The sequence below is a fragment of the Rhyacophila brunnea genome, unplaced genomic scaffold (genome assembly GCF_057557595.1).
Source record: "Rhyacophila brunnea isolate RB1 unplaced genomic scaffold, BYU_Rbru_1.0 scaffold_19, whole genome shotgun sequence".
In the NCBI taxonomy this organism is placed as follows: Eukaryota; Metazoa; Arthropoda; class Insecta; order Trichoptera; family Rhyacophilidae; genus Rhyacophila; species Rhyacophila brunnea.
Genome location: NW_028232848.1, coordinates 38933088 through 38957308, shown reverse-complemented (window position 1 = coordinate 38957308; position 24221 = coordinate 38933088). Strand labels below are relative to the sequence as shown.

Sequence of the window (24221 nt, the reverse complement as noted above, 5' to 3'; positions counted from 1 at the left end):
TTTTTTGCTGTTCACCTGAAAACATTAAAATTTCATCAAAACATTCTCTCATTACAGTGGTCTCAAGTAGGTACCTATTGTAAATCGATCAAAATCAGAGGTTCGCAGTTAAACGCGATTAAACCTATCTAGAGTGTATTCTATAAGCTGGCGTTCACGTAACGTTGTTCGCAGACGTTGAGCATTGTGCCATCGCGTTTGACTGTTGCAAGTTTACAATGGAAGGGAATGTAATGCTAAATGCTGAAGCGAGGGGGGGGGCGGGGGAAACCGCACGCCAGCTTATAGAAAACAGTCTACCTAATGCTCATTCTTGAAAAGGTATTTTTTTCCGGCTAGGTGTTTTTTCGTTTCCGTTAATGCATCGATTGGTAAAAATAATATTAAAACCAAAAATACGCATGGCTATGTCGTCATTTTTTTTTAATATTATGTAAGTTTAATATTGATTTTTTTGTGAATTATTTATTATTGGTACCTACCTATTTTTTTATATACTTACTTCATATAGGTAGGTGGTACCTACCTAGGTAAATAAAGATACAATTTAAAAAATACAAACAGATAAAGATTTACTTGGATCACCTAACTCTTTTTGAGTAGTAGTGGCGTTGCGATGATTGCGGCCATGCCCACATGCACGCACCTTCCTAGATTTCGTATAATTATTGTCTATGGCTATGCCATAGATAATGTAAAATGTATGGTTAGATGGCAACACTGAAACAAGCTGTCATTCGATTCTTCCTGAAGTTGGGCAAATTCTGTTTGGGTGTAGGTTCTCAGTTATGAAATGCGAAAATTGATGGTCAGTGCATTTGCCGATTCCAGTTCAACGAGTGAAACAGATGTGCGATCGATAAACATTTAAACATCGTCCATTCTTAACATCAAGAATACCGGACAAGATGAGTAAAATGTCAAAGAATAAGCTAAATTTGACGTTGCCCCCCGGGTCGATAGATGTCCCCGTCACCCCTTCCAATATGACTCCGCAATTCAAATCTTCCGCTAATCCAGAGTAAGTGAATGATACAACCGAAATATCAACTAAAATATCGCTAATCGACAATCACTTCTCTGCTACGCCCTAATGAAACTGGCATATGTTTGGGATGCTTCATCATGTCATGTTCCTGTCTTTACATCGTCTTCGTCTGACTGATGCTTGATAAAAATATTCAAGAAGTAGTAAAGTTGTCAACTTACCAAATTAGGTAGGTACTTACCTATTTTAGCTTCTGACATCGAAAAAATGAACATTTCTCACTTGCCACTCTATTATTGGTGGAAAGTTTCTGCTTCGAATATGATGAATGGAAAAGTGCAGATGAGGTGTCTCTATACGATTAATTAAACGCTGGAATCAATGGAATATAAGGTATGTTTTAATTTAACTTCACAACGGAGTCGAGCATTGCAATTCTGACGATAATGTCACATATTCAAATCGTCTGTTGGCTTTACCAATCGACATTTATACTCGGATGTGGGTATCAATAGTTAGCAATACTATTTGAATGATGTGGTAAGCGGTAGCGGTAAGCGACAGGGCTCTAGCCTGAGGGCCCGGGCTCAGGAAGGGCCCGGCGTGGCGAATCGACCAGATAAGTGATTTAATCACACATCACAAATTCTCTCGAACAGTATAAAAAAGTCGGCGCTATTTATCTTCAATATTATTATTATTAAAAATTATGTGGTTGTACGATACAATTTTTAATTGTGTATCGATGCTCGACAACTCCATAATTCAAATAGATGAATTCAAATATACAAAAAACATTAAATATACACATTAATTTTACCGCATACACCATTTGGAAAACGCTACTGTAGAGTGTCACACTGCCTTTATCTTTAGCGATAGGTAGAGGGCCCATCAAAGATCCTAGCCTGGGGGCCCGCTTGAGGATGTGGGGGCCATGGCGGTAGCAGTAAGTAAATAAAAGAGAACTTCGTAGACATCCGTGCCCCGGATTCACCAGTGACCGATACTCTGTTTTAAACATAATTTCCGAGGACCGACTGGAGAAACAATGGCAGACAAATTGTCCGTCAATTATTTAATAATCATAAATCATATTAATATTTTTCACACGAAGATGAATGTCGGTGCGCACCGCTATTTCCGGCCGCCCGTTCACTTTCCTGCGAAAGAAGGTCTACGCCGCCGGGACCCAGATACATGGGTATTCAAGAATGTCAGATTCGAACGCGGGCCGCTATCGGCAAATACAATATAATAATAATATTGATTTTTATTTCCAGGATTTGCGAGCGGCGCACCCCGGGGTTGGCGGGCAAGTCCAAAACCAGCATCGAAACGTTGACGGAGCAGATTGAGCGACTTGAACTGAGTGAAATGGACGACAAAGAGAAACGGAAGATCGAAGTGTTCCTGTGTCAGAAAGAGAAGATCGGCGAGTTGAGCGATGATGATTTTGAAAAACTCGGAGAACTGGGTGAGAAATTTGATTAGAAAAAAATCATGTCGAGGTTGCCAGGCCAAAAGGGCGTAATTGGCACTTTCACTTTATAGGAATTTATGCACCTGTCTTTATTTGTCTTTTCGTATTGACGAGTCATGTCCTACTTTAGTAATGTACCTACTTTGGAATAAAAAATCTCAAAACCTGTGTTTGAAAAATTTAGCAAACCGCTATTTCGACCATCTTTGCTTAAACAGATGACTGTACAACTATTTTCGTTAACAATAATAATTTATTACAAATCAAAAGTAAAACAGCCTATGCCCTATTTAATGGTTTAACTGAAACGTGATAATGGCTTTTGTGATGCAACATAATAATTATTATCGTCTTCAATTATTACAAACCGCTAATAAATAAATTGACATATGCGACAAATATTATCCTAAACTGTAAAAATATGTATTTTTGTGTATGAAGTGTCTAAATATTGTAAATTTACAACATACCATTGTTTGAATTATTTACCAAGTCAACATTCACAAAATTTATTTATTTATTGATATATAATTTTACTCATAAATAATACTTACATAAATATAGCCTCAAATCTTGATACACAACCTTTACAATGAAAAATAAATATACACTCCAATATAAATGGACATAGTTATGCAGAAAGTAGCCAGTCCACAAAAAATAAAAAAATGAGATATTATATATATAGATCAAATGCGAGAAGGTTTTCTCTACATTCTGCTGAAAATAGTCAAACCGCAAAAAAATATTCTTGAAATAAAATACTATTTACAAATTGACATTTAACATACATTTTTAACAATCATGTTGTTACTAAAGTGCAATTATCTCAGCTCGACATTATTGTGGACTGGCTACATTCTGCATAACTACGTTCAAATAAAGTTGAATATAAATTAACAGTGTAGAATGTTAGTCTCCAGAAATTTGTTTATAAATATATATTTTTATTATGACACAATATTGGTTATGTTTGCAACACGTCCTGTTTACTTGGTTGTAGGTATTGAACGACTATGTGCATGCGCATGTACGCTTGAGACCGAAATGAAAAATGAATAATCATAATAAAAGTTGCAACATTCAGTTTTTACCCAACCGGCCCAAGCCACAGCTGAAAATTACAAACCTCCAGCATTTAAAACATCCGAACGTCACCGCGCAAAATAAATTATGCCGCATCGGCGGGCAAAATTTCCGTCCCATGCCAAATATTAATGCGTTACATTTGCGCGCGCAACTTTGTCACACGCCAAAAATATACTCTGATCTGTTTTCCCAAACGCGCCTAAAGAAGTATAACTTCAAAAATATGACACCCAGCGGGACTTGAATCTGTAACCGCTGGATTCGCGCCAGTGTGTTTTTCCAATTGAGCTACGACCATCCTACTTAATTACGATAATTTTAACTGGTAGTTCCTACATGAAATGCTTATCAAATTGCGTTAATAATGTCGGCTATCGGTTTTTGTAAATAAAATTAAGGTGGGTATTAATTTTTATTAAATGCCTTAATTACTAACCGAAGTCACCGACTACTCATTTAGTTAGGATTTAGTTTCGCTAATACTAATAATTTAATAAACCACTTCTTTTATTCAACAGATAATTCACAAGATTTGAGAATGTAAATTGGAAATTAATTGGATCAGTGTCCACTATTTATGTCAGATCTTAACAGCCTACCTCCACCCCTCGCCGTTGACAGGCTGTAATAAAAATATGATAGTATTCGAATCTGTTTGATTTTTCAGGCCAAGGTAACGGGGGCGTGGTGATGAAAGTCCGGCACAAGTCGACTAAGTTGATAATGGCGAGGAAACTCATCCACTTGGAAGTGAAGCCGGCCATCAAGAAACAGATCATACGCGAGTTAAAAGTTCTCCACGAGTGCAACTTTACGCACATCGTAGGATTCTACGGTGCATTCTACAGCGATGGCGAAATATCAATATGCATGGAATATATGGATGGTGGATCTCTCGATCTCATTTTGAAGAAAGCCGGCAAGATTCCTGAAAATTTTTTAGGTATGTTATCTTTGCTTGCTAAAATTGTTAACCGAGGTGAATGATGGCGAACCTATTCGGAAATTGACTTCAATTAACGGAACTCGTTACCTACCTCATACATTTGATTGAATTGAATTACAAAATTACCAATCACTATCTTAACAATATTTGGGTCTACTATAATAGATATAATACTAGGGGTCTCGCTAGACAATCGGTATCCTAACCGCATAGTGGTGTAATATAATAATGACATAGATCTATAAAATAATAAACATCGTCGAGTTGGGATGGGGTGCCTCACTACATTCTGCAGTGGTTATTTAGATGGGATCATGGTTTTTGCTTTGCCGCAGATGATTTTCGAGAGAGTTTTTCCTTGATTGAAAACTGAAAAGAAAATGCAAAGATTATTTTTCATACATTCAGATGTGATTCCAGTCAAAATTATATGTACATTGTGTTTTTTCAAAGGAGCAAGAACCCAATGGATTGGTCAAATAGCCGACAACTATTTCTCGTAAAATATATTTTAACATAACGTCGCTATAGTACTTGTTTTCCGAATAGACCAAATGTCGATTGTTCAGGAAACGAAAAACAAAGTTCCCTGTCTTATATTTAAATATCAGTTTATATATCAAGCACTCTGTCTCCTTTTTATGATTGCCACATTATCCAAGAAGAGATTTGATGAATAATATATTAGTATAATTCATTAAACTAAGAGAAAATACGTTTTATTTACAAGTAAGCAATGTGGATATACGGATCATTCTCAGCGCTGGCTCCGAAAAGTGGATATTCGGAACAAAACAAGGACATTCGGAATGTAAGACCGTAGCATATCGTTGCATGGACCACGGTATACCGTGTGGTCAAAAAGTACAAACTTAAAAACTTAATATTTATTTACGTAATTTTTAATAAATTTACTGATAGGTACATGATTTTTTGTAAATGGGTGATCAAGTTGTATCAATGATCGTTTTTACCTAATTTCATAGGTAATTATAAAATATGCCATTCGCCATTTTCTGTTTACAAAATTGGGAATCAACATAAAATTATATACCTAATTATAGTTATAAAAAATCTGTATCCATAGATTTACGTAATAATAATGTAGGTAGTAAAATTTTCCTAATTTCTATATTAAAACGGTGGCAATGATATTTTTATTGGTCACAAATAATGCTTCATTATGGATTTTAATCGAACTTGATACAATTAAACTTATTACAAACCATATATTGCATATTAGGTATTATGTTTTATTGGCATGGAACAAAAAATAGGGGCATGTGTTATTTAATAACCATTGATTGCGAATATTCTATCCTGAGTATAATATTATTATATAAAATATTCACTCACGAAACCAGAATTAATCTTAATAGATCGTACATTTACTAAAATATCTATTGGATAGCCAATAGTATTATAATTATACTTAACCCTTAGACTGCGTATGGCATGTAAACATGCCATAGACTTTATCTCGTATTTTTGACCAAACTAGAAGAGACACTTGTGGATAATATGCTTTAAAAATTAGTTCAAACCTTTAGGTAGACATATCAGGCAACAGATCATAAAAATGTCAAGTAAAACACAAGGAAATATATTTTTGAAAAGAACACTCGTTATTCAGTTGTTTGAATCGCGCGCCATTGCGAAGACGGGTGTACTAGATGCGTCACCAGGGTTATCAAAACAAAACATTGGTCATGCATCGAAAAGTGTGCATCGATAATATTTTTATTTACCTTTTAATTAATTATTATGATTACGTTAGTGTTATGTATTTTTTCTTAGTGATTTGTGATCTCGAAAGAAACATATTGAAGATTTGTTTTTAGTATTTTTTGTCATTATAAATATATGTGAAATAATTATTTCACCCGCCAAAATGTCACTACCACATAATATTATCGAAGAAATAATGCTGGAAAATATTTTATCGATGCACAGCTCTCCAGTTGTTTGGCTTTGTTCATTGTTCCATGTTTGATATTTACATTATTATAATGGGTAATAATTTATATTTTTTATGTGCCACGAAACTGTGTTAGCTCTGTTCACATGCCTGGCGATTATTCGACAGGCCCTTTGTACAATTAAAAAGCCGATGGCGCCTCATAAATTATATTATAATAGTATTTTAGCAGTGCGGTAATTATTTTTAGTGTTTTATTCTCCAAAACATCCTAATGAATAAGTGGATGACAACATTATTTTATGGTGACGAAAATAAATATAGGTTCAGAATTTCAAACGGTAATAAAATTTGAGTTTACGACTTACTAAATGCGATAAGCGATAACCCACTGATTATTCCACAAGTGATTTAGTAATATATCTGTCATAGACCGTAACCAACTACACGGCAGCATGTATTCAACACAGCCCTGTGTATAACAAATACAAACGCGTCGAATTGCTCGGTAGTATGTGTAGAAACCATGTATGTGAAGACTGGACGGCCGCCATTTTGAACGCGCGGTCAAAGCTTGGATAATTTTTAGCGTCTTCACTTTCATCGATTTATTTTAGTGAGAATGTAACGAATATAGTTTATTTCTTGGTGCATTTGGAATAACTGATATATAGTTCATCTAGTAATCTATTTTTTAATTTTGGAATCGATCTGTTTTAGCTGTAGTGACCGTTTTAACAGATCAGTTGACTGAAAATAAATTCCCGCGAAAATGGCTCGCAGCGAAAGGGTTAATGAAAATACAATCAAATGTACTATTCAATGGAAATCCACCAAAAAAAAAAAAATAGGTATAAACATACATCTTATTAATAAATGAGATTAAATATTCGCCTACATTTTAGCATGAATAGATAAAAAGTAAATTAAAAACAGAAAAAGTTTTGATTATAGACATTAATAATAATTATTTTTTAAGACAGTAGTTACCGAGTCACACTGTACAATTCGTATGACCGTTGGGATATTATCTCTGTTTCTCAGTACAAAATACAGTAATTTAGGTTAAAATACTTACTTCCATAACTCTGCTGTAAGTTCAAAGCGAACTGGTGATGTACCAGACAAGATTGATAACTTTAAATTTGATAAATTCATTATTTAAACGATAGAAACTTAAAATAACACAATAGTAGTCAAAATCGCGCGCTTTGAATGACGAAAAACAGACATCAGTCACATATGAAGTGAGCGACATTAGAAGTAGACAGCGCTATATGAAAGCGATATGCGAGAGTGAGACCGAGCTATTCTATTTGACATTCGGAAAATAAGCACAAAGCAATCGTTGCGAAACATGGCGTATTCGGAGTTTTTAAAAAAATATCTCTGTTCCTACATGAAAATATACAATTTTTATAAATGATTTCGGTGTAGTTAGACAAAAGAAATATAACTGCATTAAAATGTCGATTTTGACAAAAATGGATATTCGGAAAACAAGTACTATAGCGACGATAAGTCTGTGGGTGGGGGGGGAGTAATTGGAGAGGGTAATTGTGTACATTTTAAAATTGGGACAATATAATTTGTTATTAAAGGTGTGAAATATAATTTAGTTTAATAATTGATAATGATTATACCTCAAAGAATCCTCATTCAAACAGTCCGGCATAAAACATAGACCAGTGCTTCTCAAACTTTTTCATACCACGACCCCCTAAATCAGAAAAAATTAATCCAAGGCTCCCCTCCGCAAAAATTTTAGTCTTTAGTGACCAATAGTACTTTATTTAACATTAATTATTATTATAGGTACATTTTTATTAAAATAATAGAACATTTCATTTACCTACTTGCAAAGCAAAAATTTAAAAAAAATCAACTTCAAATTTATTGTAGCTACTTTGCCCATATCCGCCCCTTAACTGGAGCGTATGGACACCACGCGGCGCCTCCAAGAATCCCTGTCGCTCGCCAGTCTTCTTGCTTCGTTCCAGGTCAAACCAGCATCCCTTAGCTCCGCCGTATACACTCTGTAGATTGTATTTAGCGGCCTTCCAGGACGCCGGAGTCCGGTCGGCTTGAACAGGCAAGCCAGGTTAAAGTTCTCTTCTGGCATCCGCAGCACGTGGCCAAGCCAGGTCCAACGTCGCCTCTTCACTTTCAGCGTGATAAGAGGCTGCTTGGTGCGTTCTCTTATCTCCTCGTTGCTCCTAAAGTCATACCACCGCACACCCAGTATTCGTCGCAGACATCTGTTTTCGAAGCTCAGTATACGGTTGCTCTGAGCCTTCGTAAGGTGCCATGATTCGCTACCGTAAAGCAGCACCGTCAGAATGCAAGCGTCCAATAGGCGGCATTTGGTTTTGACCGAGTACAATCGTGAGTCCCAGACATTTCGCATCGAGTTGAATGTTGCTCCAGCCATTCCCATTCGGATAGCGAGCTCTTTCTGCAAAATGCCATCTCCCGTGATGTGTACCCCCAGGTACTTGAAGCTGTCGATGCTCTCGATGTTTTGTCCATCGCTAATCAGAGGGAAATCTGGATCAGGACAGGTACTATTGCACAAGACGTTGGTTTTCTTCGCGTTGATTTTCAAACCAACGCGAGAGGAGTTGTTATGCAACCTGTCAATTGTCTCTTGAATGCCCTCGATTGAGTTGTCGAATAGGACAGCATCATCGGCGTATTCCAGGTCGCATAGCTTCACCGTGGGGGTAACAGGTATGCCTCGGTCGGGTGGTATTGACTTCCGTAGTATGAAGTCAAAGAGAATGATAAAGAGAAACGGTGCAAGGACACAACCCTGTCTGACTCCGGTCGTGACCCCGAACCATTCCGTGACAGTGTCTCCAATTCTGACACAGCATTCGCTATTCTCGTGCAGGGTTTTGATTATGGCAATGATCTTGGGAGGGATCCCGTATGCTCCCAGTATCATCCAGAGGGAGGGGCGGTGCGGACTGTCGAAAGCCTTCTCATAATCCACAAAGCAGCAAGCCATCGGACTGTTCAACTCATGGCTCTGCTGGAGAAGACATCGAAGGTTTATTTATTTATTTTTATTTTATTTATTAAGGAAAACAAACAGTTACATATTGATTACAGAAATTTATAATATAATAATAAAAAGTTAATGCAACCAGCAAAGTTTCCATATATACATTATAATATAGTTAAGCCTAACAAGATAGAGAGTAAAATAACATAAATATAAAGAAATTACATAAGAAGATTACATGAGAAAAATGAGGAAGAATAATGAATAATTAAATAATTTACAAAAGATAAAAAAGAAAAATAAAAAAGTAACATAAAAAATAAAAGAATTAATATATATGTATAAGTAAATACATTATATATCTATTTATACAAAATTTTTGAGATAGCATGTTTAAATGAAACAGGTGAATTATTAAAAGGGTCAACGGTGGAGAAATACATATTATAATTTAAACAAGAGCGCCGAATAAAGGAGTTTTGTGCATAATTAGAACCGCTACGACTGATAAGGTACAAAGTTTGGTTTCGTGTTAATATTGATGGACAATGGAAACCCACCCTTTCGAGTAGGTTTGGCGAGTCAACAAAACCATTGATAATTTTAAAAAGAAAATATTGATCAGATATAGAACGTCGACTTTCCAAAGATGGTACCATAAAAGTTGCAGCTGTCGAAGTAGAATTAGATAAATCATAACAGTAGGCTTTAAAATTAACGTGCTTGCGAAATCGCTTTTGCACCGCTTCGAGCCGATTTATATAAATAACGTACTGTGGATTCCATACGACAGAGGCATACTCAACTAAGGATCTAACATAAGAGAAGTAAAGAACCTTCAGAACATCAGGTGATCTGAATGGTTTAGAGATCCGAAGAATAAAACCTAGTAATTTTAATGCTTTATTGATGGTTTCATTGATATGAGCGTTAAAATTCATTTTATTATCCATTATAACACCCAGGTCACGTATTTTTGAGCTGCGTTTCAAGGGTTCGACTCCTAGTTTGTATGTTGTGATGACGGGGTTCATACTTCTGGAGTATGTTATTGACGAGCATTTGTTGACGTTTAGATAAAGGTGATTCAGTTGACAGTATCTATACAGTCTATCTAAGTCAGATTGTAACTCAATACAATCATCGACTGAAGAGATATTTTTATATATTTTTGTGTCATCTGCATAGATGGAAAATTGTGAGTTAAGAAAACAGGTGCTCATATCATTAATATATAAGATGAATAATAAGGGACCAAGGTGGGACCCCTGCGGTACTCCAGATGGAATGTGTATAAAACTGGAGACGAATCCTTTAATTGCAACAGCTTGCGACCGATTTGAGATGTATGAAGAAATCCAATGGAATAAATCCCCGTGAATCCCTAGGGCCCAGAGTTTTTTAAGTAAGATGCAGTGATTGATTTTGTCGAAAGCTTTAGAAAAGTCCGTATATATAGCGTCCACTTGTGTTTTACTGCCCATTGAATTAAGTATGAAATCAGTGAATTCGAGTAGGTTAGTTTCTACGGAGCGTCTCCTAAAAAAACCATGTTGATTTGGTGTGATGAAGTTACGTAGAGCTGCAAAAATATGGTCGGAAATGATCTTTTCTAACAATTTTCCGAAAATAGGAAGTTTGGATATCGGCCTGTAATTAGTAATGACGCTTTTGTCCCCACTTTTAAATATTGGAGTAATTAATGCTTTCTTCCATACATCAGGAAAACATCCGCTTTTAACAGAAAAGTTAAATAAAATTGATAATGGGGAGGCCAATTCTTCTCCACAAGAAGCAATCAAAATGGGAGGAATACGATCAGAACCGGCGCCTTTATTTATGTCTATGTTTTTGATGTATGAAAGAACTGATGACGGAGTGAATATGATTGAATTAATTATCATAGTGCTAACATCTTGCAAAACAGGTGTTTGTAAGGATGACGGAATAAATACAGATTTAAAATAGTCGTTGAATAAATTACATATAGATTTGCCATCCGAAACAATTTTTTCATCAAGGAGCGTTTCACCGGGAATATTGGACCCATTGGATTTAGATTTAACGAATGACCAAAAAGATTTTGAGTTTCGCTTAATGGATTTTTCTGCCCGTAAAATGAAGTCTTCATAACATTTTTTAGCAAGGCGTTTTTGCCTTTTTCTTAAAATGACAAATGTATCGTAATCTATGGGGCTACTGTACTTTTTCCATTTCTTATGATACTTTAGTTTTTCATTTATAACTTTTATTAGGGGTTTGGAAAACCAGGGAGGATAACAATGAATTGAAGTTATGCATTTTTTCATAACAAGGTTGTGGATTTGGTCTGCACACGCTCGACCAGGTAGAAACCCGGCTTGGTTTTTCCCATTTTTATTGTAGCTACAGCCTACAAAAACAATTTAAGGGTATACTTCAGCTGGGGCATGGTCTAAAACGATCGTGACTACGTGACGTGAAGATTGTGCAAACGACGCGTGCAGAACAAAACATAATTTGTCATAAAAATTAAACATGCGTCCATTTAATATTATGTTTATTGTTCTATTAGTAATAATAATATATTCATTGACATGTTTTCTTTTTCAAGTAAATAGGTAACGTTTTTTAGTCATCTTTACACGATTTAAGAATTAATTCGACGCCATCACAAAACAAATTGACGTGTTCAGAGCTCGACTTTTGCTCTCCGATGGGCGGCAAATATGAAATTTCGTCGCACCTATAGTTGAAAATTATTTGCCGTTTCACTGAAGTATGCTCTTAATGAGAGGGGGGTGATTGCATAGTTTTACATAATAAATCAATATCCAGTACAATGTTTGAAATGATAATTCGCAGGGTTTGCTCCAAAGTCTCCGATGAAAGACACGACCTGTGTTTATTTTTTATTACCAGTAATGATGAAAATGCTGTTTGGCATAGGTAGGTATGTTGTCGCAAAAGGAATTATGATTAACAATGCTGCTTTTGCGATTGACGGATATTCTTGCTGTCAACTTATCCAAAATTCTGCAAGACTTCTTTCATTAAATTCGACTTCAAGGAAATTATCTGACCTAACATCAACCAATTCTACTTGAGCTGCCCACATAATTTGTGTTCAAAGCAAATGGTGTTCTTATGCAATTGTACTTTTGGTATTCATTTAAGTTTGGGAAATATATGTTGTAAAATCGTTGTGATTCGAGATTGATTAACGTTATAACATGAGTGACCACTCTCAGCTAATCTTTTGTCATTTTGTTTAACTTCTAACAAAAGTAATCTCAAAAATAGTCAAACAAATAAATTCCATACAAATCACTTGTACACAAAAGAACGCGAACGATTTTGGCGTAATGTACTGCATGTCATCATGCGATTGTATAAGCGTCGAAGTATAGACCGCTTCTCAATTGGTAATAACAATTCACACATTATTTTTCCGAGTAGGGTCGTAAATATACTATCATTTAAAAGTAGACGTCACATATGTAATTGTTCAGTAGTGAGTCTTTCCCACTTCTATATGTTTGTTAGCTAATCTGTCCACATGACAGTTGGCAATAAATAAACACTTTCACGTCATGTACGAAATTATATGTATCGATTTTGAGCAATCTCTCATTTGAGATTTTACTTTCTTCTTATTTAGTGGCCACGGTGGGTACACCTAGTGTAAAATCTGGTAATTTGGGCAGGTACAATCACGTCGGCCGTTCTGAAAGGGCTGAGCTACCTGCGCGACAAACATGCCATCATGCATCGAGATGTGAAGCCGTCTAATATACTCGTCAACGGCAACGGGGAGATCAAGATCTGCGACTTCGGCGTCTCCGGCCAGCTCATCGACTCCATGGCCAACTCTTTCGTCGGCACTAGGAGTTATATGTCGGTGAGTCGCTTCTCCTTTGTCCTTGTCCCTCATACTCCCATGAGGCATCCGTGACGTGTGCGACAATAAAACTAAGATAGGCGAGCGCAAGTTTTACTAGACATTCTACACTCATGAAACCCCTGCGCTCGTTTATGCCTCGAAAACCTGCCAAATGAATGTGTACTAAATATTTTCGTGAAAGTACAACCGAGGACAACATATTTCATACGATAACGCGTAACCAAATTGCAAAGCGGCCAAGAACAGATGACATGACTGTTGTCAGGGAACCCCTAATGACGATTAATTGAATTAGAGTAATTAGAAAAATAGTGCTGTGCTGTCCATTTTTGTATATATTCAATTGAATTATGAATTGTTATTATTTGTGTAATACGCTTTCTTCTTTTTCAAGTGAAATCTGGAGTCTGAGTTAAGTAATTAGGTTGAACTGTTTGCGTTTCGACTGTAATCATGTAATAGTAACAGTCAATTCTCCACCCTTCGTCTGGATTACGCAGCTGTATCCTCGGGTTAAAAATATTTGCATCATTCACCATTCATATTTAGGGTAATTGACCGAGTTTCAAGTCAATGTCGAGTCCTATCGTACCAAAATAATAGGAAAACAATGAAGACGGTGATGTTCAGAATGAGATACTAAAATAAAACATTTCTTTTAAAGCCAATCATTGATAAGCTGCAACGAGCGTAAATGTATAGTATTTCACCTTCCCCATATTATTATGTCATTAATAGTTATTTGAATTCGCATTAAGAGGGGGCTCAAGAGGAGGAGATTGAAATATAATCTAGTATCAAAAGGACATCGGCGTCGTTAGGACGTTAATTTAAATCGATATTTTCGCAAAAACCACTAATCATCGGAGATTTTATTTAAAAAAAATATATATTATTGGCATTGTCGGCAGTCTTACACATTATTATTTGATAAACAACTGCACGTGTCCGCCGATCAGAAAACAGGGCTGTCAAAATATTATATCCATTAATATTTTTAAAATGTTAATTTCGTCATAGTATTATTATTACCTAATTCAAATTGAGCGTAGGTTGATACTCAAATACTATTATAGTATGTTTATGATTTCGAGAAAATAATACGATGATATATAATCCATATCAATTATTTGAAAACAATACATTTGCATGTAGGTACATGTATAATATAGTGAAAAGGTCAGATACCTGTTTAATTTTCAAGATAACATCAAAATTTGTATATACTTACCTAAATGAAGAATATTCGACATTCATGAGTGAGCACGGCTCAAAGCTATGAAAATGTGTTTTTTTCAATTTGAAAATATTTTAATTGTGTATTATTTTATTACAGATTCATAATACGTTATATAACTAATACAACATACTGTTTTTTTCTATGAATAAAAAAGACTGGAAGGAACATATTGTGTCACGGCAATCAAGAAAGACCGGAAAATATGGCCAACAATGCATGATACACAAACATAAAATACACAAAATTACCTATTTAAGTTTACCGCACACGTGCAGACCACACGATATTTGTTTTCGCAAAGTCATCGCTTTCCAAAATGGCGAATTTGGTTGCCAGTTTTTATGGCGATGAATCAGTATGTTCCTTCCTGTCTTTTTTTATTCGTAGGTTTGTTTACTATGTACACCAAGAAATTTCCATTTATAAAATCCAAAATGAGTTTTGGAATATAATGCAACTAAAACTAGAAAAATTCTATCATGGGTGTTTACTTCTTGAATTAGTTGACCCCAGAAACAACAGGTCCATTCCACTACGTGAACCACAGTGGATATTATGCAGGGTCCACATTGGCAACATGTCGCCGGCAACCTCGTTAAATTTTACGATAAGTATGATAATTATCGTAAAATTTATCTAGGTTGTCGCGCGACATGTTGCCAGTGTGGACCCGGCATTAGATGCACAAAACTTGAATAAAATATATTATAAATAAAATTTAAAAAGTACAGTATAATTAATTGCGTCGACAGCCCTGGCGTCGCCCGCCAGTCGGATGGTCTAATAAAAAAATAATGTATCTAGTGACTGTATGTTAATAATTATTTTTAGGCACTCATGATATAAATTATTTCGCCCATTGCCTTTACATGCAATAATGGTTCTACCTACCACTTATTTCACTAGTATAAAAGTGAAGTTGCGCAGTCAATAAAAAGTCACTTTCTTTTTATAATAGGCAGACACTAAATTCTACGTTTTAAAAAATATGCATTAGAATTAAACAATACCTATTATTTTTAATACGTAGGTCCTAAACATTACAAATAAACACTATTCATTATTAATGTTTTTTGGATAGCACATGAAATAAAAATGTAGGTAGATATGCATTTCAACATCCTTCGTATGTTTAATTCTCGGACAATTTCAGGTTAAAAAGTTATTAATATATTATTAAGTTTATATTGTGGCAACCACATAATTGAAAATGTCACCATCATATTGGTTGCAATACTTTATCCCAAACAGTTGATTAACAAATTGAATTTAGTAACATTTACGTACCTACCTATATTAGAAGATATTATTTTTTGGTCACCCCATTCTGTCTTCACGTCGACCGTGTTTATGATTTAAATTTAATTTAGAGACCATTTACATTTGACACAAGCATTGTCGGCGACCTTTGTATATTGCTAGTAGACCAACAATTCCGGACCACATATAAAAAAATCATATTTTCAATTCTCAAGGGCAATTCTGTAGAGCTTACCCTTAAAGTTGTGGTTGTTCTGTAATGTAGTAGGTGGGGCTTTTTTGTTACCATTCACCGTATGTATCGCTATTCATAGTCCTTCTTAAATTATTTATAAGCTTGTGTCCGTCTGTGATACCATTTTGCAGCCGGAGCGCCTGCAAGGAACCCACTATTCGGTGCAGTCGGACATCTGGTCGCTGGGCCTGTCTCTGGTGGAGATGGCCATCGGCATGTACCCCATCCCGCCGCCCGACGCCAAGACCCTGGCCGCCATCTTCGGATCACAAAACGAAGATCACTCTCCCGGACAGGTGACGGTCTCGCAATGTATCTTTCATTTCCAGGGAATGTGCCTCTACGGCGACGTTAGAGATAGCAGCAGAGATCGACAAATGCGGTGAGGTCAAGATTCTTGTCAAAAATCTTCTATGATTAATCGGCCTATAAAATTAAATTAACCCGAAAATACGATGGTATAACGATCATCAGGTGACCTACAACTTCAAAGCTGTGTCGAAACTTTACCATTCTACTGTGTTGTAGAATGGATCCAATCTATATTCTGATAATCATTTTTCACATGCCAAAAAGCGTGCAACGAATGAATTCTTTCGCTCGACTTTCACTCGATGGAGGACTTTCTTGCAATTTGCCACTTCAGCAAGTGGATGTTATCGGAGCGAGCTGACAAAGTCGGATGCAAAACCACCATGTCCGGTTATTTCAATGCAAAGAAACAAAAAGTTGAATTGCCCGTAAATTATTTATTTTCAGGGTGGAAATGCACCTCGTCCGATGGCCATTTTCGAGCTACTCGATTACATTGTGAACGAGCCGCCACCCACCCTGCCCGCCGGGATCTTTACTCATCAATTCAAAGACTTTGTCGACCGTTGCCTTAAGAAAAATCCCGATGAACGAGCTGATTTGAAAACTCTTATGGTAAATATTATGCATTTCCTCGACTCTTTTCTTTGTGTTCCACTGAAACATGAGATAGTTACGAAGCCAAACGTCAACATGACAGCTCATGCGATGACGGTGTCATTCGGCAGTCTGCGGAAATGCCTTCACAGGCTGTCGTCAAGCGAGAATAGAAACTTTTCTATCCCAACCTGTCAGCGGGGGTTGCATCGGTTCATCATTAATGAAGCCGTTTGATTTTGTTCAAGTTTTATGTACAATTTTACAAACCATTAGCAATCGGGCGAATGCCACATTGTAAGATTTCAGATATTTATGACTGAACCATGATCATGATATGACATATGTATATATATGTACTTAATTTGTTATTTATTATTTCTGTTGCAGAATCACAATTGGATAAGACAGGCTGAAGCAGAACGGGCGGACATAGCCAAGTGGGTTTGCGATACGATGGGTCTCGTACCTACCACACCCAACTCTAATGTTTCTCCTTTTTCTTCATAAGCTGCACGAAGTGCATACTATCAACGAAGAAAAAGGGTAACCGCTTGCATATATTTATCTTCTGTCTGACCAAAATATTTATTTTCCGTTACACCTATTCGCCGCCTCCGTGCAATAGTTATTGGCGCTGTGCGCCAACATACCGGGGGTCTCTATGATCCAATCCGACTGCTTGATATTCTCCGTTTCTTTTTCCATCTTCCCGCTGCCTAAAATCAGGTCGGGTGAATGCCACGACAATTATAGTTAGAATTCTTTTTGAAATGAATACTTTTTAGTAATTTTAGTAATAGTATTTTTGAGTAAATCCTATTCAGTGCAAAGTTACGCCTTTGACCATCCTACAAACAAGATCAGTATACTTCAGCAATCAGCTGTTGTAATGCTGCCATTTTGTTGAAGTCATCGTAATATGATGCCATTGGAAATGAATCGGACATTGCGTATAATATTTACAATGAAAATATTATAATTCCACATAAAACCTCCGAAAGGTACATTGTCATTCCAATTTGTTGAAAATATATTGTTTAGTGACATTAACCTGTTCTATGCCAGGAGCTATTAGTATGGCCATATACGGAGGGCTGCGATTTTTTTTGAAAAAATAAACATTAGTAAATATACTTTTTTTTGCATTATATTAATACTATATCATATAAACTTAAGGCCATATTCCATTGGCAGACGCACAGACCCAACCCGATCCAACGATCGACGCCAACCGTTGTCGCTAGCTATTTGCAATTACACGCAACGATTCAATCTCGTTGGTCCTTGATTTGATTGGTTAAAATAATACTAGTGTTGCTATTATTAAAAATATAGGTTGAGTGAAAACTAGATATTTCTTAGATTGGTGGCTACACTGAACGCATTCCCGCGCAATTTTACGTCAACAAAACTGAGCTGTCAGCTGTCAAACCTAGCGAGCATCAGATCTGTTAAAATTTATGCGGCCGTTTGACATTTATAGAAAGTTTGTATACTTATTGTTAATTTACATCATGAATAACTGGGCGAGCTTGAATCTCCAAACCAATTGAGTAATTCGAATATCGAAATCGAATAATCCAAAGACTAATTTATTGCAGCAAGTATGGCTATATTTCAACTGGCTCAGGCGGTCAGGACTCGCCGTAAACGAAAACACTGGGTCAAAAGTTGGCTAACTGAAGAACAGCGTGATCGCCATTGAATATGGCGGATTTTTTTACGTTCCACACTATATCTTTGGCGTGTATTTATTCGACGAGGACTGTGTCCTCGGTGATACTCCATATAATCTACATCAAAATCACTGTCATCCGTTGTACTTTGTGTTCTTTGTAAAAAAGTTCAAATATCCCAGAAACTTGACTTATTATAAAAAGATATAATACAAAAAAGTCAAATAAGTTAAACACTATGCGAATAAAATAAGTCCAGACACTAATATCTTATAAAATAAACAATTACCGACACAACACAGATTACGAAGGTTTAACAATTACGAAATCGTACCCGTAAGTTGCGAATAAAAAATAATGCAAAAAGTTTAAAAGTAATTATTATAAAACTATCATAAAAGAAATGAATTATAATATTTCAGCCGCGAAACCGAATTAGATATGTCAAATACGACTACGAATATTCAACTGGTATGTATTCCAAGATGTGTCACTCCTATTGAGTATTAGTGTATATTCAGGAATCACAGTATTCCCCGTTTCTCGTATGCATAGGCGAACCATAATTTCGATTGCCTCTACTATAAGTAAACGGGAATTCCGGTGTGTGATTTGATAAATATCGGATCCGTGGCACAACCCTACTAGCGACGCGTTCCGATAACCCAAGAAAGCTTTGTTTAAAATTGACGTTTCGTTGATGATAATATAGAAATTGTGAAATGTAAGTATTACACCATGATCCTAAGAGATGTCGCTGTGGGCAATGTGATTGAATTATTCAAAACATTGACCTCGGCCGATATATTGCGTTTCAAGTGGAGCGTCTTTGCACGCGCATTTTGCTTGGCCGGCCCTCTGTTCTCGGAATAGAAAAGCGTGCTAAGACGGTTAATGACAGTTTGCAGCTAAAAATGCTATTAAAGCTGGCGGCGGGAGGCCCTCTTGAGAAACGTTATTTTTGATATTTCATAACCCTGAGACTGGTTATTTCATAACCAATGCAGTTGGAACTAATGCAACCTCTATCTTCGTATTTAAACGTCAGATGGCGTTGGTATGTAAGAACGAAATGAAGTTTACTGTATTTGGAACATTTTCCACTGAAAAAGTGCATTTGCCCAAAACTGTTGGATGGAACCTTGTTATTTTCAGGGATCAATATGTTAAGATAGGGTGTACATACTCGGTTCACTTACTTGTAGTGTGCTTCCATGTAGTTTTTACTCGTACACATTAATTACTGTCTTTTATTTGTATATTGTTATCACTAATTCTTGTCTTTGTTTTTTATGTCACATTGTGAACACTTTAAATTTAACATTTGGAATACATCGTAGCATACTTATCACAATTTTTGGCATTGTTGCGCAGGTCAAAACCAATCCAAGACGTGCGGAGGCGGAGGCAATGGCGACACGCAAAGTTGCAGCGCTCAAGCGGACTAGACTACCACTAATACTAAACATATCAACTACACACCATAATTAAATGCATTGGAATGGCATTCAATTTGTTTACTATGTTCTTCATTATTGGTTTTTCTGAGCAGATTCATCAGTTTCGGTTATCTAATAATTAGAATAAAACCATTTTATCTTTTTACATCAGGTTTTAGAAATAAAAACGAGGTTGACATTATCGCTTTAGTGATTCTAGTCAGCCATTTTTTGACGCTTGAAGTGCCATCGATAGGTGGACAAACCCGATGAAGCCTGAAGCGACATCGATATGATCTGAACTCAGAAAGCCTGTCACGATCAGATGGATGATCTTTGATCTCGCTCGCAGACGTGGTTATTCATATGGAAGGTTCAATACCGCTTTGTCAAAGAATGTACGTATCGACAAATCCACAATACTGAGTCAACTCTACGTACATTATTGCACGTATTTAGTGAAAGTCTACCAAAAATGAAGTTGAGAACTTGAGGTTGCGTTGAATCTGTGCGAACCCGCTCAGTGAAATGTCAGTCGAGATGAGACAGGCAGTGCGGGACAGTACACGATTATAAACATATCACATTAGCGTGAGCTTCATTAGTTTTGGCAGAAAATAAGACATGTAGTCGAAAAACCACCGAGCGAGAGGAAGCGATGTAATATTGTCGATGCAAGTGTAGTAGACAATTAACAGCGATCCCAACAAGAATCACATTAGCCCTGCGTAATTCCTGCGCCCCAGAAGAAATTGCATCTGGACATGCAGGAGGCATATTAAAACTACATATGTATGTAGTACAGTACACTTTGTATCTACTTACCGAACAATATAATTTCAATCTTCTTTTCCCACATATAGCGAGCGAGCATTTAAATGACAAATTTATACAATATTTATCTGGAAGTCGTGTCTATTTTTATCTATGTGGCCTTAGGCTACATTTACACTGAATCCGGCGCCTGTTCATTTTTTACTATGATGTCAGATGAATCTACCGACTGCTTTTGCGGGTTTTGCGCAGTAATGTGCAGTTTTTTACAGATAATTCCTCAATTGACATCTAGTCAATAATAAAATTATTGATGATAAACGTGCGACCGCTTAACATTTTTATAAGCAGGTGGAAGATATAAAAAAAATGGGATAATGTGATCGTTCAATAAAAGAAAAATATGAACGCAAACAGTTTGAAGTCATCAGCATTTCGTTAGGTGGATGTTCTGGAAATCTATGTGAAGAGGAAGTATTCTACGATGCACGGTTGGAAAGTAGGCATTGTCGATCGCTTTCTGACTGCGAGCTTCTTCGATTTTGGGTTTGCAAAAATATGTGGCAACACTCATTCAGACTGTGGTACTGGTACTAGTCATCTTTGATAAATTTGAGATGCCGTTTCATCGTCTGTTTTCTCCAGTGCAAGAAGCTGACTTACAGCATCTGATTTGATTCGGTCAATTTTCTTAATTATCATCCTCACATATGAACATTGAGTAAAGGAAGCGAACACAATAAATGTCAGTAGACTTCGGTTTATGACGCCAGTGTCGGTAGGCGCCACTGTCAACATTTCCATGGATTAATCCGGTCTCAGTTCGTTGACCGTTTTTAACTAATTTCACATCCGACATCACCAGAGTCAAAAATCCGCAGAAGTCAGGTCCAGTGTGAACATTAACATAACACAACAATATAGTGCGAAAGAGTATTATGTATGCACATTATAGATACTCCTACTGCCATCTGACAGGTATGCAATGCTATATGTATGTTTGTCAATTTGATTGGATAGATATTGCGGAATAAAGAGTGGGGTCCGACTGCAACATACGGGTCACAGATCGAGCGATGTGTCAAAAAAAATTAATCGTGTACTGTGTACGGTTCTGTCTGCTAGGAAAACCTACTTTGAAGTATTATGATTGCAAAATAACCACAAGGTAGGATGACCAACTTCTTGATGACTGATGTCGCATCCGCATTGAGGTTTTCGCCAAGATGACCGTTAACAAAGAATAATGTAGTTATTCGAACACTTCATTATATGTATCAGTTTTTATTTGGCTTCATATCTTCATCATTGGGACCGTCTTCATCCTCAATCGATGCAGACAATCGAGATTCTACTATATGTCCTATGCATTTATTTATCTGCGATCACCGGATGTAACAAACACACAACCGAATCTAAATATTAGTCTTCGCAGTGATAGAATACCTGGGTTTAACTGTAAAGATCGCAGCCTCTCGTCAAATTTATACACCCTAACTGAGAAGTTCGACGAGTATATGAAAGAACGTCTCAATGTGACATACGTTCACTTGGTATAAACACAATGATGAGACTATAAAAGTCATTCTGTTTTCACTCTAAAATAGTCTAAAACCTGGAATAAAAGATAGAATGGTTACATTAAACTAACGGTGTTCGTTAATGGTTCCATTATGTAGTGTTCTAAAATAGAGCTAACTGAACATGCCTCATCTTAAATTTAATATGATATGCCAGTGGATTGAGAACGGTACACACTTCACTCGTGTCGGCTGTCAGCTGTCACAATGTCGCCTCAGTCAAGTAGGTCTAGATGGATTTAAAGGAATTTTCCGGTCGTGTATCGGAAACAAGCATAGATAATAAAGACACTCGTCGATGACGTCATTCCGTGACCGCTCATTACATATTGAAAGTGAAAATTATATTACATTTTAAGAAATAAATTTTTATAAACATAACGGGCGAGTCGAAATGAAACTTTGATCGTTTCGTAAAGTAACTGAAGAAGGTCATCGACGAAGGACTGATGTAACACTTTACTCGCATAATGGAAATGTCGTTTGCCGATAATTTGAGCATTTGTAATTATTATTGTTTTATTGATGAAATTGTTCTAATCATGCTTTTATTAGAGAATAAAATATATTAAATTTGATGTATGTATTATATTTAATTATTAAATGTAAATCGAGAATCGAAATAATGACTAGAGAATAAATCGATTGTCGCGATGCCATTCCTTTCCATCTGAAGACGTTCCGGTTTACTTGTCGACATCGACATCGACCATGATCTTTTAGTAAATATATTTTTGGGTATTTCAATCAAATAATGATACTCGTTCGCAACCGACAATCCGATGCACCCGTTATTTGAAAAGTATTCCTGAAATTCAGTGGGAACTGTCATCGGATAAAACGTAAGACTGCGGAGAATATACAGTTTTTACATACAACTCTCGCTTTGAAATTATTTGGCAACGGATTAATCACAAAAATTTATATGACAACCGATCTTATAAATTCAGGATTTTAGTAGTGTCTATAATTGAATTGCAACCCGAGAAAAAATTACAGTGATTTACACGGCACACATTTGCTGTAGAAAATGAGCTTCAGGCTCGGTGGCGGTTTATAGGGAGACATGATTAAGGATTCATCATGCATACATTTTAACACATAACGGTGGTATCGTCCGCTTAACTCTGCAATCCTAGAATACGGTGGGTTGTAAACTGCCATTATTCAGACTGTATATTATGTTAAAGACAAAAATCAGTTTTCAGGGCTATGCAATAAATTCTGTAATATCAAATTTGGGAAATGTAAAGCTGTAAGGAGTTCTATTCTCAGGCAAATTAAACTGTCTCCGGTTTATCAAACGGTATTGTCATAATTGATTGAATAACGAGAGTCCTTCCACAGAGCAGGATACCGAAGATGTTAAAATTTAAATAAACCTAAAAAGGGCCATCAGCGGTTAAATCAGTAGTTAACTATTGTTAAATACATATGTATTGAAAACAATCTCAAGATGTGAACATGTGAACAAAGTAGTTGAGTTTAGTGGCGAGAGAGACTTAGAGTTTTGACATATTTTTCTTTGCTGGAAGTACGTAGTTCATGTCAGCGCGGTTAGTTAATTTGTCATATTTTAAGTACGTATAGGTGACACTCTTACGGAGCACCAGATTTGCAACCGGTACACCATTTGGATTTCATTTTAAAACAGACAACTTTAAAAATAAACCGAACCAAAAGTCAACAGGACGGATGTTTCCCTAATATTTATCACCCTTTAATGCGGTGTTAACCGTCAATTTTCAGTAGAAATACATGTTAATTAAAATAAAACAAAATATATCTGTA

General features: G+C 36.2%; 1 protein-coding gene across 1 annotated transcript; it reads left to right on the top strand.

Moving 5' to 3' along the window:
• The first annotated feature begins 688 nt into the window (after positions 1 to 688).
• Dsor1 (mitogen-activated protein kinase kinase 1) lies at positions 689 to 23011 on the top strand. Its single transcript, XM_085946207.1, has 8 exons — positions 689 to 1021; positions 2272 to 2465; positions 4228 to 4503; positions 13118 to 13311; positions 16181 to 16345; positions 16809 to 16976; positions 17349 to 17504; positions 20012 to 23011. Exons 1-7 carry the CDS (start codon positions 909 to 911, stop codon positions 17466 to 17468), a joined length of 1230 nt encoding a protein of 409 aa, XP_085802333.1. The 5' UTR covers positions 689 to 908; the 3' UTR covers positions 17469 to 17504; positions 20012 to 23011.
• The last annotated feature ends 1210 nt before the right edge of the window (positions 23012 to 24221 follow it).